The sequence below is a fragment of the Plasmodium coatneyi genome, chromosome 8, assembly GCF_001680005.1.
Source record: "Plasmodium coatneyi strain Hackeri chromosome 8, complete sequence".
NCBI classification, from domain to species: Eukaryota; Apicomplexa; class Aconoidasida; order Haemosporida; family Plasmodiidae; genus Plasmodium; species Plasmodium coatneyi.
The window spans coordinates 1885204-1904229 of NC_033563.1; the positions used below are offsets into that span (position 1 = coordinate 1885204).

Here is a 19026-nt window from a genome sequence, read left to right on the forward strand (position 1 = left end):
TATATGGCTGTGCGAGAGCTCTTATTGTTTGAATGGCTGCACTCATGTACCCATTACTTATATTATGTGTTTGGTTATATGGGAATATTTTCATATATATCAAGTATATGTGCTTTTATATGCACTGAAGCATGGGCGTCTGTGTGTGCCGTTGCATGAAAACGTACGTATACATCTGCGGAAACATTTACCCTTACGCATGGAATTATGTATGCACTTGTATATGCCCTTATATCTGTGCTTATGCATGCACGTATTTATGCAGCAGTGTATATACCCCCTTGCGTATGCCTCCACGTGCGCTTTTTACAAACGCATTGGTGTAATGTAGGAGGTGAAAGAAGGAGAAAAAGAGTAAATGGGTGTTGTCTATATGCCTGTTGATGTTCCTGATATTCTGGTGAAGCGGTGGTCCTTTGAGGTGGGGGGGATTCTTCACTCAAGAAGTACAAAGCTATTGAATGGACAGACTTTCCACATTTAATGGAGCAAAAACGGGTTTATATATATACATATGATATGTATATGTGCCTTTAGCACTTCCTTTCAGGGTCAAGTCACAGCACCCACTCCATGGGTTGCAATTTGAAGCATGTTTGCGCAGTACATATTTTTTCATCCAATATAAAAATGTAGCGTTTCTTTTGCGCCATATGTGCATTTATATACGTTCATCTGATATGCATATATATAAGGGTATAACCCACCCTATTGCGCGAAAAAGAACGTGTAAAGGTGGGGGGTAGATTAATCAATTTTTTTTTTTTTTAAGTTCCTTAGGTATTCAAATGTTTAAAAAAAAAATGCGTTCTTTAACTCCTTGTCTTTGTAAATTTCATCATTTTTAAGGTACTTCCTTTAAAAATTTCTCACGGAAAAATTTCATGCTTTGTTTCCCACTTGGTAGACAGCTTACGAGATGTATATTTTAAGGCATATATTTGACATTTATTTTTATTTTATTTTTTTCGTATGCGCTTGGGGTTGCAAAAAATTGTTTCATAAATTAAGGGAATGACTTATATATTTGTGTTATATACGCTCAGGTGCCAAAGTGTTATGTGTCTGTTACCTAATTTTTTACATTTCCTACAAAAATGTACATATGTATGTGGGTTTGATCGTGGGGAGTGTCATTTTAAGGAACAATTTGTGAAGACGTTTCCCTTCCCTTCTTTTTTTTTTTTCGCCTCTGTTTATGCAAAATGGCCTTTTTTAAAATCACACAGAAGTGTGAAGTGATTTCCGAATAAATATAAAAGATCCATGGAGGGAGGAAAAATCACCTCATTTTTATTTCAGTGGAAATTTTTTTTCCTTTTTTAAGGCATATGTTAACCAAAACATTTGTGAAGTCCACTGCGTGTGAGAAACCTTTAACAATAAACTCTTATGTTAGTGCTTAAACAATTTTCTGTTCCATATTTTTTCGCCTGATCGTTTTGTCCAGCCATTTAAGCTAATACATTTACCTTATTTACGCTGCTGCGGAGAGGTAGTTACATAGTTACATATGTTAATCATCGTAAGCATGATGGAGGAGTAAGACAAAGGGTGAAAAGGAAAGAGATTTGGCAACTTTTGCCGTGTTGTCTAAATTATGTACATGCACATTGGTTTCTATTAAGCCACATATATGTACATAAATATATGCATATTTATCAGTTACCGCGTATGAGCGTCTTTTTAATCAATATTGAAAAATTTTTAATTTGTCTTTTAACGAAAACAAAAAAAAAAAAAGTAAGGAAAGGGGGCGCGAAGGTTGTAGTGTATACTATATACCCTTTCCCCAAATACTAAACAAGTGGTAAAGGCGAACAAATAAGAGTAGCGATGAGCACATGGGGATACGCGTATCAAAAAAAAAATATATTAAGTTAAAAGATAACTTAAATTGACGAATTAGCGTTACGCTTTGATATATAGAATGATACACATAATTTACAAAGAAAGAGTTATTTTTCCGCGATTGTCACACAGTTACAGTGGATGCGTCTACACCGTATAACATGTGGCACATGCTACCTGCTACCTTTGTTCATTCTTATGAGGGTCCACTGAGCGTAAATATCCCCTTGCACTATTTTTATGCTCACTCTTTTTGTTTTAAATATTACATGACACAGTTGGAACGTTCCAAAATGTCTATATGTAATACGAGCAAAAAACCATCGTTTCTGTGCATCCCCTTCTTTTGATATAACACAGGCGGGGTATTATGTTCTCTCTTTTTGAACTTTCCATTTCATGTATGCACGACTATAGCGGCTAGCTGGGCGACCTCCGCATACATGTCGATTAAGTAACAAAGTGCTCAGGCTTATACAAACTTATTTAACATTCCAAATTCTGTTGGTCAGTTTGATTGTCACTTTGTTCGTCAGTTTTATAATTATTTTGGTGTGCATTTTTTATAGCCGTTTTTTTACCTCCCGGTGCGGTCCGCTCTGCAGCCTGCTCCCCTTTCTTAGACGCATTCGTCAAGATCATCCACTTCTTCTCCGAGAGCCATTCATTTTTCAGCGAATCCAAATATTCGTCCAAAATTTGGAACTTTTCCTGCTTCCACTTATCCCAATTTATCCAGCCTTCGCCTTCCAAGCACATATTTTCTTTTTCCTTTAGCCAATTCCTTATGGCGGTGATTTCCAATTCATTTCTTGTAATCCATTTGATCCATTCGTTTTTCTCTTTGCGTTGAAAACATTTTGTCCATTTCCGACTTTCCCATTGTTCCCACTTTTCTTCTTCGTGCACTTTCCATTCTTGTGATATCCATTCTGTCATTTTGCTGGATTTCCATTTATTCCATTGAGTACGTATCCAATGATAATACAATTTTTCATACGAATCTATGAGGTCAATCCAGGTTCGCTTATTATAAGGTTTCCAATTTGCGTCCAACCACTTACTCCACTGTTCTTCATTCTCCAAATCTTTTAACCTAATAATGCCCTCATTAATATCTTCCAAAGTGTATATATTCCACGATATCCATTTTTCCTTTATCCTATTCAGGATATTTTCAAAAACTACATTTTTCTGTAGGATCCACTGGTTGTTTTCATTCGCTAGTGAAACTTTCCAGGCACTGTATTCTTTGTCCAAGTTTTTTTTCCAATTTTCCAATTGTTGTATTTTCCATTCCTCCGAGTGTTCTTCTATTTTGGGTTTTTCCGAGTCTTCTTTGCTGTCCCCTTTTCTGTCACCTTTTTTTTTTTTTCCTTGGGATGGCCGCGTTTTAGCTGCTAATAATTTTGCCCTAATTTTATTCATTTGTGAGCGTATTTTTAGCCTCAATGAGAATACAGCATTGTGCATAAAATTTTGGAAGTGGGACTTTGCACCCCCTTTCGCTTCCTGTACGTCGGGTGTGACTTTTTTTTCTATTGCTGCATTGGGAATTTCCTTTGCAACTTCTGCGGGAGGTTTTTCTGTTGTTTGTGTAGGAGATTTATTGGTTCTTAACGTGGGAATCCCTTTGAATATTTCCTTAGTCGTTTTCTTTGCTTCTATGCTAAGCGATTTATTTGGTGCCACGTTAGGCGATTTTTTTGTTGCTAAGCTTGGACACTGTTCGGATTTTGCTTTGGGAGGCTTCTTTTTGGATTCATCGCTTGGAGAGTTCTTCGTTATTCTGTTTAATGATTTTCTAGTTCCATAAATTGGCGATTTTTTTTTCATCAGATTAAGTAACCTTTCGGTGGTTACGTTGGGGCAGGTTTCGCTATCTATGTTACCTTGGCTAGGTGTAATTATCTTAGAAAATTTGGATCTATTCTGTATTGGAAATTTCGATTTTGGGAGTTTTCCAAATTTGTCTTTTGTTGTATGTGTAAAATTTTCTCTTTCAAAGTTGGGGAAGTTATCTCCTGGATTATTTGAAAATGTATGGTCATCTATTTTTGTAAATTTTTCGTTGGTTATGTTTGGAGAATATTCGCCTATTACGTGAGAAAAAATCTGATCGGTTATGTTAGAATTAGGTGCATTTTCTATGTCTGGAAAATTTGTATTTACAATTTGGTCGACAATTTTGTTTGTTTGGTTGTAATCTTTATCGTTGGATGAGTTTGCACTTGTATCATTTTTTTTAATTTCCTCAAAATCGGTGTACGACGAGTCATGGTATCTACGAAGTTCCCTTCTTCTAGAGGAATTCTACAAAGGGGGGGGGAAATATTAACGCAAATGGTAAGGTGTACGTTGCTATGGTTACTCCATCGATGGAATTGTTTTTATTATTGCAATATTGCCAGTTTGAATGTATCGTTTACGTAGAGGGAGTCATGTAGATGTGAGCGCGGGTATATGTACAGCTTTGCAAAATTGACAGATATATAACAAGGACGTGTAGCATATGCGTGTACGTATGTACAGATAAACAATACCGCGCATAGTATCCTTACCGTTTTAATAAAGCACGTTATACCATAGTGTAAAACAGTAGACAGTGCTATACACATGTAGTATAATGAAGGATTGGGGTTACTGACTCCATATATTTCAGGATTCTTGGATAAAAGTGAACTATATGGAGAAGAAGATTCCTTTTTTATAAAATTATCATTTTTGAGAATTGGAAACCAACTTTCTTCGAGACGCTCAATCATTGTGTCAAAAAAAAAAAAAGAAACTTTCAATAAAAATAAAATAATTTTATTATTTCTACTTAAAAATAATTTCCGGTGATGACATTTCGAGGGACAGCAAAATGGGGGCTCCCATAGACAGGCCCACAACAAAAAAAAAAGGAAGAATAAGCAGGGGGGGCGGAGCTAACATCGGATAAAAATGAAATTAACAAACGGGCACACTGCAAAGATCGACTATCTCAAAAACGGACAGGCGCAGGGTCGCACAGGTGAGGAGGGCTAGAGCCATAAAAACTAAAAATCATAAACCGAAGAGAATAAAACGAAAGTTATTCACAAAAAAGTACAAAACTAAAAAGGCATAATACTAAAAAGGCATAATACTAAAAAGGCATAAAACTAAAAAGGCATAAAACTAAAAAGGCATAAAACTAAAAAGGCATAAAACTAAAAAGGCATAAAACTAAAAAGGCATAAAACTAAAAAGGCATAAAACACAAAAAAAAAAATGGGAAGAACCCCAAAAAAGGTGAAAGAAAAAATTATATAAGGAGGTGCCATCAATACCGTTGCTCCTGCACACGCTGAATTTTCATTTGTTGTACTTTTCATTTTTGTTATATTTTCTGCAAGAAAAAATTATATATATAAAATTAACGAAAATCGCGTTTTTTTTTGTAGGAACATATAAATTCCTCTTTTTTATGTTTTCATATTTATACCCAAAATTTATATAATATAAAATGCATAGTATTAGCGATTGTAAAGAGATTTATTCTGCTATAACGCACAGAAGTGAAATAAAAAAAAAAAAGGCGAGGGGTCTGGAGGAGCAATTATATGTGTTTGCTAATAATTTGTAGTAAAAAATGAATTGAAAACCTTTTATCTCTTTTAGCTTCTATGCAAAATGTATATATAATGCATAATGTACTTTTTTTAAATAACTCCCCTGCTTCTTCTCTACCTTAAATTTCTTACTTTTTGTTAAAATAGAAAAGTTAACGCGTTCGTAGTAATTTTTTACTTCCTATAGTTTATTTTTACGAATATATTTCTCCAAAGTTAAAGGTTTCGCCATTTTGTTGCAACTTTTTTTTTTTTTTTTTCGTTCTTTTGGCAATAAGTTACTACTTCAGGGCAAAGGGAAAAATTAGGATGAATAGTGTGTGCATTGTAATATATATACCTCTTCATCTGTGAATACTTTTTAAAACTAAGAAGGTAAGACTTTGTTATGAGGGTTATATTCCCTAGAGGAAACAATTAACATGAATGTTTTTTCTTTTTTTTTTTCACCTATTTTTTCCTTTTCAGTGTATTTTTACTCTCTTACGCATTTTTTCATAACGCTCGAATAACATTACACATGTAAGTGTTACTCCGTTGGTAATGTAGCAAAAAGATACGTTTAAAATTTTTGTTTCAAATGTAGAAGTGGGTTTTATTTTATAAGGCAAATTTGTTCATGCATAATGTTTGCATAATTTTGCATTTTTTTTTTTTTTTTCTTCTTTATTGATTATAACGAATTTGGTCTAGCTCACTTACGTATTATACATGGCAAGAGCGTGAGAACATTTAGAAAACGTCCACCTTGTGCTAAAACTGAGGTTGTATGGTACACATTAGAAAAAAAAAAAATTACATTTATAATTTATTTTGGCCAAAAGGGGGGTAAAGCCAAATAAGAGATGCCACAGAAGGTGCTCATTAATGACACAAATAGTTTTACATAAAAATAAGTATACAAAGACGTGTTTGTTTAATTTTTCAATAAGGAACTTTTTCCCATATGAATAACCCATACTTTCACATCCTGTTTCGCACTCGAGGCTAAGCTTCAAAAAAAAAAAAAATCTACTATCTTGTGAAAGGAGTTAGGGTGGAAAAAGTGGGGTGTGTTCTTAGTAAAAGAGCCCCGTTAAGTTTCGCCGTTCATTTATGTGTAATGCGAAATGTGTATAAAAAATGCGCACACATGTAAATATTTGCAACATTATCTTGCGCACTGTTACTAGGTCATGTGATAAGGGAATAACTGCGCTTTGCACAAGTTGGCCAATTTTGTGAAGTACATCTAGGAGTAAGCATATGATAAATATGCGGGCAAAACTGCTTTAATTAAATTACTACACTGCTATACTAAAGGCTGCTTATAAAATGTGTATGGTTTTTTCGATCACGCTAAGAATTAAAGCAACATATTGTTACCCCTTAAATTAGAAAATTTCCTTTTTATGTGCAAAAGATTTCGGTTAAATAAAACACCTTTTGGTACATATTCCTTAAAATAGAAGATGCTATATTATTTTGTCAGAGACCTTAGGGATGATCAACCGACGACCGATGGTTAGTCTCCTTCTCATTGTATAGCACTTTTAAATAGCAACAATAATGGGGTGGGCTAATTTGTTATAAAGATTACATATATTCTTGTAAGCATTAAATGGGCATGCGCGGTGCCCCATATTTACATTTTCCTAACAAGACATATGGAAAGATGAGGTTTGGCATATTTCTTGTTAGTGCTTTTTTTTTATAATGTAATTTAATGACATATTTTTAAGTTTTTCTGTCTCTTTTTCCCTTTCGTGTTTTTGGCAAAAGGCGCGAACTTTTGTTCTTGATGGGGTAGCATAATGAGCCTGATTTTGGCATTCATGCATTTTGGGCGCATCAATTCAGAGATATGAAGAAGAATATCATCTAAAAAAATGGTGGCAACAAAAAAGGTATACAAAAAAATGTTTGTACTTTTTTTTTGCATGTACATTTTTTAAATCAAAATAGGTACGTATGTTTTGAATTTCTTTTTCTGAGTAGCGTCGCCTCTTTGTTTTTTTTTTTTTTTTTTTTTTTTTTTTTTTTATCACTCTTTAAAAATAGGCAGTATGTTCTATGTTTACTTCGTTAAAATGCAACAGCGGAGGGGGAGCGCGCTTTATAGGTAAAAATTGATGTAAGGAGAAATTATTTAATTATGTAATATAAAATGCAGTACCACATAATACAATATAATAGGAGCATTATATGCGCGGCGTTAAAACTCGTATCCAACATTGCTTCTTGTGACAGCCACAAGGCCATAATCTATTTATTATACATTGCAGTTACGTAGTATTATGCAGTTATGCAATGCAGTATTTTATTATATATTATGTGTTGCTTGAAGGTATTATACCTTATAACCAGCGCTGCGCATTGCCCTTTAGGGAAACCCCGCAAAAAAATAACGGCTCCTACTTTCTGGCACCGATGCGCGGGGTCATAAAAAAAAAAAAGAAAGTAAATTCGTTAATGCAACAAGATTTATTAAAATATGTATCTCTAATGAGGAATCGACATTTATTTTTACAATTCTCTGACGCGACAATTTTGTTTAAGCTTTTATAGGAGGAAGTATTTTCTTTGGTTTTGTATGATAGCGCGCACGGTTCCTACAAATTGGTGCCTCTACAGATATATACTTGTTTGTATTGATTTTATTTGTGCTTTTTTCGCGTTATTATTTCTTGTCACTCATTTTATTAATATATTATGAACAACAAAAATGAGCTGTAAGATATAAGCTGCTACGCATATGAATTTTTATTAATTCCTGGTATATGCATATTATTTGTCTGTTTACAAATTAAATAAAGATACCGCATCTGGCATACATTTTGTAACGCAATAAAATAATGTAATTAAATTATTTTAACAGAAAAAATATCTTCCTCTAGTTCGTCCTATTTTATGGCTGATTCTATAGAATTAAATAATTTATATTTTTTTAAATAAAAAAAATGTTGATGTTTTTTTGCGTATAAACTTATATTAAACATTTTCAGCAGCATTATATATTTTTATTTTAAGAAATGATTTATGCGAGAAATAAAGAAAAAATTTATATACATATAATTTATTAGTTAAGTACATTTCGTATAAGTTAATTTTCGCATGTTTTTAATAGTTTATTCGTAGCCATTTCATGATTTGCAGAATCGTTCTTTAAACTATATATTTGTTGTTACCATATTTACGAATCGTAATTAAAGAGGCTGCTGCTATGCTTACGTTGTATAGAAGACGTGAAGGCATTAGAAAATATAATAATAGGGTTTAAAAGAAACCGTTTAACTTTTTTATTGTACTTATATTCTAAGGTATACTATTACGTATATATATATGTCCGTATATATATGTATAAGCATATAAATTTTGTACAGCACCTTATAGCGTATATATAGATATATTATATTACCACTTAATTTACCCCTCATATGCGATGACCTTTTTAGCTCGAAGTTTTCACATCAGCTGCAGATATGGCAAAAGCAAATAAAAAAAATACAAAGGGAAAAAAAACTGCTCTTAGGCCTATTTTAAAAATATCATTATTTACCTTCTTAGTATGGATAGGGAAAAGTTCCAACAATGTAAGTTTTTTAGAAGCACCGGAAAACAGCGGCCATACATAAGGGTTACGATGATGCGACACCCCATGTGGCGCATGTACATATGCATATTAGATGCGTGAATGGGTAGTAGGTGTGTGTTTTCTTACTCTGTTGAACCCTTTCGCTTCTACTTAGGATGGAAACTACGAGGGCGCAAATGGCGCTCAGAACTTGGGAAAATCACAGATCTTAAGAAATGGTAGATTGTTATCAGAGCAACCCAAAATAGAATTCGACGCCGTGTTCAGCACATTCAAAGATAGTTTTTTAGATAAAATGGGATTAGGAGACCAGGAACAGAACCAAATTAAAGATATGATGCATTCATATTTTAAGAATTTAGATTTGGCTGCCTTAGAACGACAGGTTCATGAGAATCCAGAAATGTTCCAACAATTTGCACAATTTCCAAATTCACTTAGTGATATCCAAGTACCACCCAATTTGCTTGAACAGTTCCCACCACCCCCTGGCATGTTGGAACAGTTTAATCTCCCACCAGATGTGCTGGAAAAGTTCCCACCCCCACCCAATATGCTTGAGGAGTTTCAAAAAGATCCGAACAACTTTGGTCCATTCGGTCCACTTTCCCCGAGCATGTCCACGCCTCCCCAACCTGGGACAAGTGCCAGCTCAGACGGAGAACCTAAACCAGGAACTAGCGCTAGCTTTCATTTAGAACCTAAACCTGGTACAAGTTCGAAGGAAGATGATGGTGAGAAGCCAGGACCAAGCTCAAGTATGCCAGGACCAAGCTCAAGTATGCCAGGACCAAGCTCAAGTATGCCAGGACCAAGCTCAGGAATGCCAGGACCAAGCTCAGGAATGCCAGGACCAAGCTCAGGAATGCCAGGACCAAGCTCAGGAATGCCAGGACCAAGCTCAGGAATGCCAGGACCAAGCTCAGGAATGCCAGGACCAAGCTCAGGAATGCCAGGACCATGTTCAGGAATGCCAGGACCATTGCCTCCATTCCCAGCTTTTACTGATCTTTTCGGACCACCAAAACCAGGTGCATGCGAAAATGGGCAACCGTGTATGCCAAATTTTAACTTCTTAGAAGAGTTACAGAAAAATGCAAACTCATTTGGAGAACCTCAAAAGGGAGAAAATGGAGTTCCAGGAAATCTTCGTGGAGTTGAGCCAAAGAAGGATAACAAGAAACAAGATGGAGAACAAGAGGGTAATAATTTGACTGAGGGAAGCAAAGTCGTGCTTGAGGAAGGAAAGGAAGAAAAGAAGGAAGAAGCTACTGAAGGAGAGAAGAAAAAGGAAAAGAAAAAACAAGTAGTTGTGGAGGAAGAAGAAAATAGTGAAGAAGATGATGATGAATCCGATGATCAAGATGAAGAATTTGTAGATGCCATAGAAGAAGGAAATGATGAAGTATTTGAAGATGCAGTGGAAAAATTTGAGGATCTGGAGCAACCACCTACATTACCACAGTTCCCATCGCAGAAGGCCCAAACGCCTCAACCCCAAACGCCAGAACCCCAAACGCCAGAACCCCAAACACCACAATCCCCAGAACAGACAAATTTTCAACCCTTCGGAAACTTTTCCTTTCCAGGTATGCCTAATCTGGATATGTTACTTGGTCAACAATTAGCAAAGAACGAAGAAACGAGCGCACTAACAAGTTTTGTTAATAAATTAAATTTGTTTGGTATCGATGCTAAATTATCTGTAAATGCAACTTTCCTAGTTGGGCTTGCTTACTATAATGTAAAATATTTCGTATATATCATGATGTTTATTATAGGGCTGAATTTATTTAGGGAATTAGGCGACATCTTTACTAAGTTCCGTAAATAGACGATGATAATAAATGATGATAATGATAATGAATGATGATAATGATAATAATGATGACAATGATGATAATATGATAATAATGATGATAATATGATGATAACGATGATAATATGATGATAACGATGATAATATGATGTGCGGTTTTTTGGGGGCACACAGTTTTTTCCTTCTACCGAAGAAGGTAAACGAAGAAGATACATACATTATATATGTATATAAAGTACTTATGTGTACCATGCATATATAACCAACCATATCAGTGGAAATGCTGACTGTTAACATGTGGGACAAATCTCTGTATCTTCCTATGAATTAGGAATACGAATATAACTTGATGACTATATTTTCACGTTAAAAGTTGCGAGACGAAGGTTGACTCCGTTCAGATGATTGGTGCTCGGACAAAACTTGTTTGGCGCCACCTGGATGTCACATTCCTTCCTACATAGAGATAAGCCCAATAATATGGCTGTCGTACATTCTGAAGATTTTTTAAAATATGATGTGTTCCGCCCAAGCGTTGTACAATATATATATATATATATATATATATATGTACTTGTTGCATATGTGTATGATTTTTTTTTTTTTTTTTTTTAATACATATTAATAACTTATAAAGTTGCTAAATGATATAACGCTTATTTCTTAAGTACTTTCTTTATATATTACTCCTTGATGTAAAAATTATGTAATAATATGTACACATATATTTTTCATAAATAATTGGTTTATTAGCCCTGTGCAAACGTAGTATTTATATATATATTTACACGTGGAGTAAATATGAAAACGTAAGGTTTTGTCTTTTATATTGGAAGAAAAAATTAATTTTTATTGCATATGAGCATGAGCCTGCTTTAATTAACGTTAATATTAAAAACTTTTCACATAAAAGGTTTGTTAAATTTTAACCTGCATTGTTATATGTACAGACATGTAGGCAAATACATATACGTACGTATACATATGGACTAGTAAGGATGTTAAAATGGCTTAGTACTTGGTGAATGATTTTCTACTTGCCATTTTTATCTGCTTTTTTATGCTTCCCTGATATGGGACATATAATCAAAATTGCATTCTCGAAAGTAACTCTTCATCGCAATGAGAGGACAATAAGAAACCTCTCTTTTTTTAGTCATGTATATCATTATACTAGCTTTTATTTTGTGCACAGGAAAAAGTGGTGAACTTGAATTGCAGGGCATTTTCTTCTAAAGATTTTATAAACCCAACGTTTTTCATGCTTATGTAGAAACAGTGTGGACGAATAGGTCAAAAGAAAAAGAAGAAACAGCTATTTTGCCTATTTGTGTGCCTTAGAACAGGGCCAGATTTGCAAAGTTAAATTGATTATTGGGATGAATCTCCTTTTGCGCAATTTTAAGGGTAGTTCTACATCAAAAAAATAAATGAACTAACTTTAAATAGTGTCCTGCTTTTTACATGAAAAAAAAGTGCAGCCAAGCAAAAGAGAAATGTTAAGATATATAATGTAGCAGTATATGTATGATAGCATTTGGAGGAAAAAAACAAATATATTTTCTACTTGCGATTGACACATTTATCTGGTATAGGCACCCCACTATATCAGTACTCAGAATGTGACAACACAAATAAAGATGGGAAGAATACCTTAATGCCATTATGTACCACCTTTAGCGAGTTTTTAAATTGCAGCTATTTAGATAATAAAAAATGGATCGCCAATTATTACTTGTGGACCGTTTTACAGAATTATATACCATTTCGTCCTTTTACTCTTATTATTCTTAATTGAAATTTATAAAAAGTGTTCGAAGGGTGACAGGTTAATTCTTTCGTTCTTTACAGAAGCATATATTATGCCTACGCGTAATTGCTATACGCAAAGACATTAAGGATAATATACCGTGTGACTGGCTCGCCTTAATTTTATAGTAAATATATACCAGAAATAAGAATATGCGCCAAAATGCACCAGTGCATGCCAGGGCGTAGCATAAGGGAATTGATGTTCTTAGAAAAGAAGTAAATTTATGATATAAAATATGCATGTATTGTTTTTTGAAATTCCGTTTGTCGCTTAACGGTGTCGCCTTCACGCTCCCATTGGCAATATAAAAAAAAATGATAACGGTACATTCTTTCCGTACATTTTTTTTTTTTTTTATTGCTTAATTGGTACGCACTTACAATTTATGTGGGACTAAATAAAATATGTCGTATTCTTTATATTTGATCATTTCGCAATATATATATTATATATATTTCGGTACTCTACGTATATTTAGTATAGCGTTAAAAAAAAAACGACCCCAAAGTTGACTTGGTTTTAGGCCTAAAATAGCTTCTATTAAAGCATATATTTTTTTTAATATTAAATAAAAATATATGCATGTACAAAAAGGCATATTATAAGAATTATACATGAGGCAAGATGAATTGAGGTCCGTTTTTCTTTCGTATAATATGATATATGATAGTTTATCTGTTCATCTATATATGTATATATATTAGCACAATAAGGTATGACGACGGACTTTTTCTATAAAGTTTGAAAATTGTGACAAAATTTTTGCCTCTGTAGTATATTTTTATATTTATTCGAACGCTTTTTCCCATTTTCTCTTTATTATAATAATTTTTATCCGTATCATTGTGTTGTCATATGCAATTGCCTACATGTATATGTATTTATAGAATTGCAGAACAAATTACGATTGTATATATTTTTTTCATAGTAACAAGAGAAAATGCTCTTGCTCTTATAGAATATTTCTGTTAGCAAAGCGTACCGTTCTTTTTTTGATATATTATTTTTTTTTTTTTTTTCCTTTTGTTGTTAATTTTGAATTTTATATTACCATTTTGTGTATAAATATTGTTGCTTTGTTTCGAACGTACAACATATGTATGAGAGATGTTTAAAAATATATTACAGAGTAGCAGATTTTTACGTTCATTACAACTTTTTTTTTAGAAAGGGGTTTGTATTTGACCATATCTATTCGATCCCCTAATGTAGTAGTGTCTGTGGCATTTGCGCCGTAGCAGCTGTTTAAGTTTATATGTACATGTCCATACTTAAAACAGGGTGCGAAGTAGTTACCATTCCGCTTTGATAAATCTGTTACATATATATATGTACTTATACGTAGCTATTCTTCGTTAATGTCGAAGATATTCATTCCCAACTGAAGGCTTCCCTGTGCCTCTTGTTTACGTATTAGCAAAGGTTATATAAAATAAGACGAAGAAAATGGTTTTTAGTAGATTGGTAGAGGGTGCCACTCCTGGTAAGGAGCCAGGACAATATGCAATGGTCAGCTCAAATAGTGATGGTGGAACCACAGCGAAGGACCACGGCAGAGGCAAAATAATGGGTGTCTTTTCTGCTTGTAAAGTTGTGACATTTGCTCTCCTTTTTTGGCTAGTACAGTGCTGCAGCATGGTAAGTTAATCAGTCACACCAATTAGGCATTTCGTACTGCGGCTTAATGGGAGGCCGTACGTACATATATACATAAATACGTGTTAAGTGCGAATGACCACAAGGAACGCGTATACGCATAATGGCATTCCCGCTGGCACGAAAGTAAAAAGAAAGAAGAAATGGTTACGTGCTAATATAAACCCCTTTTGAACTTCTTTTCCAATTTTTGCAGTACTCCGACGTGTCCATGCAGGATCACTACAACATGGGCAGAACAGCTGCTGTGAGACCCAGTAGATTATTAGGGGAACCAGTAGTCGAATTCGATGCAGTGTTCGATCTCTATCAGAGAAGCTTTTTAGACAAAATGGGATGCGATAGCAAGCAGAAGGACGAAATTAGAACTATGATGAAATCTTATTTTGATAAAATAGATTTGGGAGCCTTGGCTCAACAATTTGAAAAAAACCCTTGGAGCATGTTGCAGTGTCCACCAGGAATGCCTGGAATGTTTCTACCGCAATCTGGAGCGTGCCCAACTGCATTACCAGGAATGTGCAAACCTTCCAATGATTCCATATTGGGACAATCAAATCCAAATGAGAGTAAAAGTGCAGACCCCAAGGAAAAAAAGGAAGGTGAGGAGAATACTTCAAATGGTAGTGATGAGCAGGGAACAGAAGGAAAACAAGATGGAAAAATAGAGGATCAGAAAAAAATACAGATGATATTCCCAACTGATAATAGTAACCGTAGCCCCGTTTCAAATTATTTGAACTTTTTCAATTACTTGTGGTCACCTTCCTTCATTGTCATGAGCTCACTTATGTCAGCATGTTTCGGACAGTATCAACTTATGATGGCTTTATTTTCCATATTATTTTTGAAAGGAGTAAATTTTACCTGGGACCTCAAAATAATGCACGATATGCTTTACCCAAAAAAAAAAAAATAAATGGTTTAATCGGGCAATTTGGATATTCCTTCTAAGTATTAGCTGTTGAGAGAGAAGGCAAGACCAAAGAAGCATAGGGCTAGGGTTGCTGAAAGATATGTAACAATTTAACGATGACGCAGCCACCATTGTAATGACGACGTTTATCTTAATAAGGGAAAGGGGAAAAAGGAGAATATTACAGATCACATAGCATAATTTAATATGGAGTAATTTTTCTTTATATGCAAAAGTTCACCTCCTATTATATTCGGGAGTTAATGGACATATTTGATTACCCTTCTTAGGAAGGCCCAATGGTATGTTATATTGCATCATATCAAATCATATCATATATTATTATTTTATTTATTTATTTTTTTTGTGCTAAACAGTAGTCTGCGTGTATATAATAAGTTAAACAATCATTCTTCAAAGAATGTTTGGTTTTTAATAATTAAATATAATATTTGCAATGCAGTTGTCTTGCCAATTGATGAATGAAGCAAGTAAAAAACAGACGAAGCTATGCGTCCCTCATTTATATATTATATATTAGGAAATATGTGAGCCTATGTATAGAACATTAACATTGCATATGTATTATGTACATACGGACATGTGCATATTTTTCTATTTATAAATAAATTGATTCTTAAAATTTCCCAGTTTTGTACTTATTATAAACTGAATATTAAAATGAAATCTTTGTTATGACAAAAATATGGATATAATGAATTTTTTTTTTTGCATTTGTGGAGTATGCATACCAACTTGGACGCCAAGAAAAAATTGCCCATTAAATATCCAAAATTTGTGACAGAAATATTTTTTGTGAAGCGTAAAATATTAAAAGAACTGTTGCATACTGGATTGTACAATGTATGGATAAGCGCCCACGTATAAAAAGAACATTCCGTCGTTACGCACATCAGAAGATTTATTTTATATTTCTCATAAATTAGAAGTTTTAATTGTCGTCACGCGGAACTCGATTAAGCGTTTTCTTAATTTTTATGAAAAGAACAGGTGCACAAAATTTAAGTGATCCTTTAGGGGTAAAAGGGACTATTTCGTAATGGCTGTCCACATGGATTGTGTAACGATGGCAAAAGGGGAAAAGAATTATATGATAAAACAGAACAGAGCGAGACAGTTTTTACATTCAGGGGGGTTTATCTTTCCATTCTTCATGTGTTCATAAAAGGTGATGAAACATCGTCAGAGTTAAGGCCGAACCATTAAAGTACAAAACATTTGTTAGTTTAACGTGGTACCCCTCTCTGCGCCAATGTGTATGCATAGGTATGAACATACTCGTGTATTAATTTGTTCTGATGTAAAGTATATTTCAGCCGTTTGCAATGAAAAAGAAGAAAATAGATGCACATTTATGAATATTTGGGATTCAATTTTTTCTCCACTATTTATGGCATTTTGTGCGTCATTTTTAAGAACTGAGTAGGTATACGTGCCTGAGCACTTCCTGCGCATGATTGCAATGGTCTTGTTTAGAGCAAGCGCAGAAGCGCGCTTCATGCTTTCACATCGCATATAAAATGTAGTTTGCCATATCTTCATAACCTTATCGATGATTTAAGAATCGTGAAGAGTATGGGAATTCTATTTATACTGACATGGAGAGGAGGATGAGGCACATGCATTGGTACACTGCATTCTGTTCACTAGGGGAAAAAGAAGGACATTATAATTTGAGGAGAACGGGAACATATATCATCTGCGCGATCGGTACGCTTTTTTTTTTTTTTTTTTTTTTCATTCTATTTACTACTATTTAAATTTTAAGGTATTACGAAATTGCAAAAATACAGTTGCAACGATGTCTCTCCTTATGTAATCATACAGAAATCGAAAGGGGAAAGGATATACGTAAGTTGCGCAGTGCAGTGCGCTTTTGTTGAAATTATATTTTTTCCTATTTTTTATTTTAAGAATTATATGCTTAATTTTGTGGACGATTCTAATTTTTTTCTTTTTTCTAAAAAAAAGGAATAATTATAATTTGAAGTTCATAATGCAATTCTGATGAGAAGTTAATATGCTAAAAATACCGTTTTTTTTATATGAACATTTTCATGTTAGGATTTTTCTATTTTTAGCGTGTATTTCCTACCCTGATGGCTTGAATAAATATGCTTGCCATTGTTCTCGTAAATGAACCTAAAATTTATTTTGCTATTGTAAAAGTGTCCATAGGATAAGTTGCATTTGTTAACATTTTTTTATCTTTATATTATTTATTGAAAATTTTATTTAATTTTGTGCAACTATGAAAAAATAGAGAACAATGATGATAAGTTACGGTGGGGCAAATGTAATAAGTGCCTGTGGAGGACGGGCACGAAATGTAATGGGCGGTGACGGGTATAGGAACGTTGAAGGGTTAGCAGGACAATGTCCTCGAAAAGGGGTAAAATATGCTGCTTTTTTAAAGCTTCTCATGTTTGCCCTGTTCATATGGATAGTACAGGATTCACACAGGGTAAGCCAATAGAAGCACGTTTAGTGCGGTGTGTAGCCATTAGACCCTGAACAAATGTACGGATTATTCACATACGAATGCATCTGTTCTGTACGCGCGCGAGCCTATAGACGTTTCATATATTTCTTCCACCTCCCATTTGAATATATCCGACAATGTTTAGAGCACAAGGCATGGAATTGCGGAAGGGATCCCCCAACAAGAACAAGTAGCCGTGCACAAGGGAGCTAGCAGATTATTAGCAGAATCGCAAATGAATTTCGACGAAGTGTATGGAACATTCAAAGAACACGTTTTGGAAAAATTAGGGTGTGATGAAGAAGAATGCCAAAAGGTAAGGAATTCTGTGAAGTCCTATTTCGATAAGATAAAATGGAATGTGGAAAATGAGCAGAGTGCAAAGGAATCTGAGGAAGAAAGTGGGGGATCAGATAACTCTTCGGATAGGAAAAATAAAGGAAAAAGGAATTATAAATGTGCAGGAATTTTAGGATCACTCATTGATTCAGTTGTAAATTACAAGCTTACATCCCTCACCATTTTTATCCTAGCTCTTGGATACTTTAAGTCTCGATACTTACTCGTAGTTATGAGCGCAGTTATCCTACTAAATGTATTTTGGGAGCTGGAGAGCTTAAATAAAAAATTGAAAATTCTGTAACTCTGTACAATGTTTATTTTTGACGAAGTTATTCGTTAAACTATGAGGCACATATAAAATGAAGAGCCTGTCGGATTGTAGGTGAGGATAGTATATTGACAAAGGAAGAAGAAGGTATTTATGGAATGTTGATTATGTGAAGGGGATGTCTTTGTATATAGTTATGTGGTCTACTGTAAGGCTGTCTACTGGTGCTCAAACGAATAGCCTTTTCAACATTTTCCAAGAAAAAAGGAAAATAATACTTTCGAGTTGTGTGTGTGCCCATGTAGCAGGAGGGTGTCGAAATGGTGCTGAACGGTGGACATGTGCGCATGTAAAATATATATCTACAGCTTATATAAGCTTAACTGATATGACTGAAAGAAGCAATATCATGCACGAATTATCATTTTAACGGATGTGGGTGCATACCGGTAGAAAAATTTGAAGCCTCCCATTTCATGCCTCCATACAGTGCTTTATGTTTAAATTTTTAAAATGTGGCTCATTTGTTCCCCATTTGAGGATAGCCCATTTATTTTAATCAACATTTTTAATCTGCATACGTATATATGTATATATATGTGTGCTTTTCTTTTTTTTTTCCCTACATATATATGAATAACTGCATTCGGAAAAATACTCCAAACCGGGCGCGCAAAAAGGAAAAAGC

The 19026-nt window shown here is 34.2% G+C and overlaps 2 protein-coding genes across 2 annotated transcripts; one reads left to right on the plus strand and one right to left on the minus strand.

The window, feature by feature from the left end:
* Positions 1-2337: 2337 nt before the first annotated feature.
* Positions 2338-4616, minus strand: PCOAH_00023280 (Tryptophan-rich antigen; the record flags this gene model as incomplete). The annotated part of the gene is made up of 2 exons (XM_020059135.1): positions 2338-4164; positions 4413-4616. 2 exons carry the CDS (start codon positions 4614-4616, stop codon positions 2338-2340), a joined length of 2031 nt encoding a protein of 676 aa, XP_019914322.1.
* Positions 4617-8881: 4265 nt separating this feature from the next.
* Positions 8882-18371, plus strand: PCOAH_00023290 (Pv-fam-h protein; the record flags this gene model as incomplete). Its single annotated transcript, XM_020059136.1, has 7 exons — positions 8882-9019; positions 9176-10847; positions 11754-11794; positions 14091-14291; positions 14506-15165; positions 17510-17710; positions 17874-18371. Coding segments are annotated over 7 exons (3411 nt in total), but the record flags the coding sequence as incomplete, so codon positions are not given.
* Positions 18372-19026: the final 655 nt, after the last annotated feature.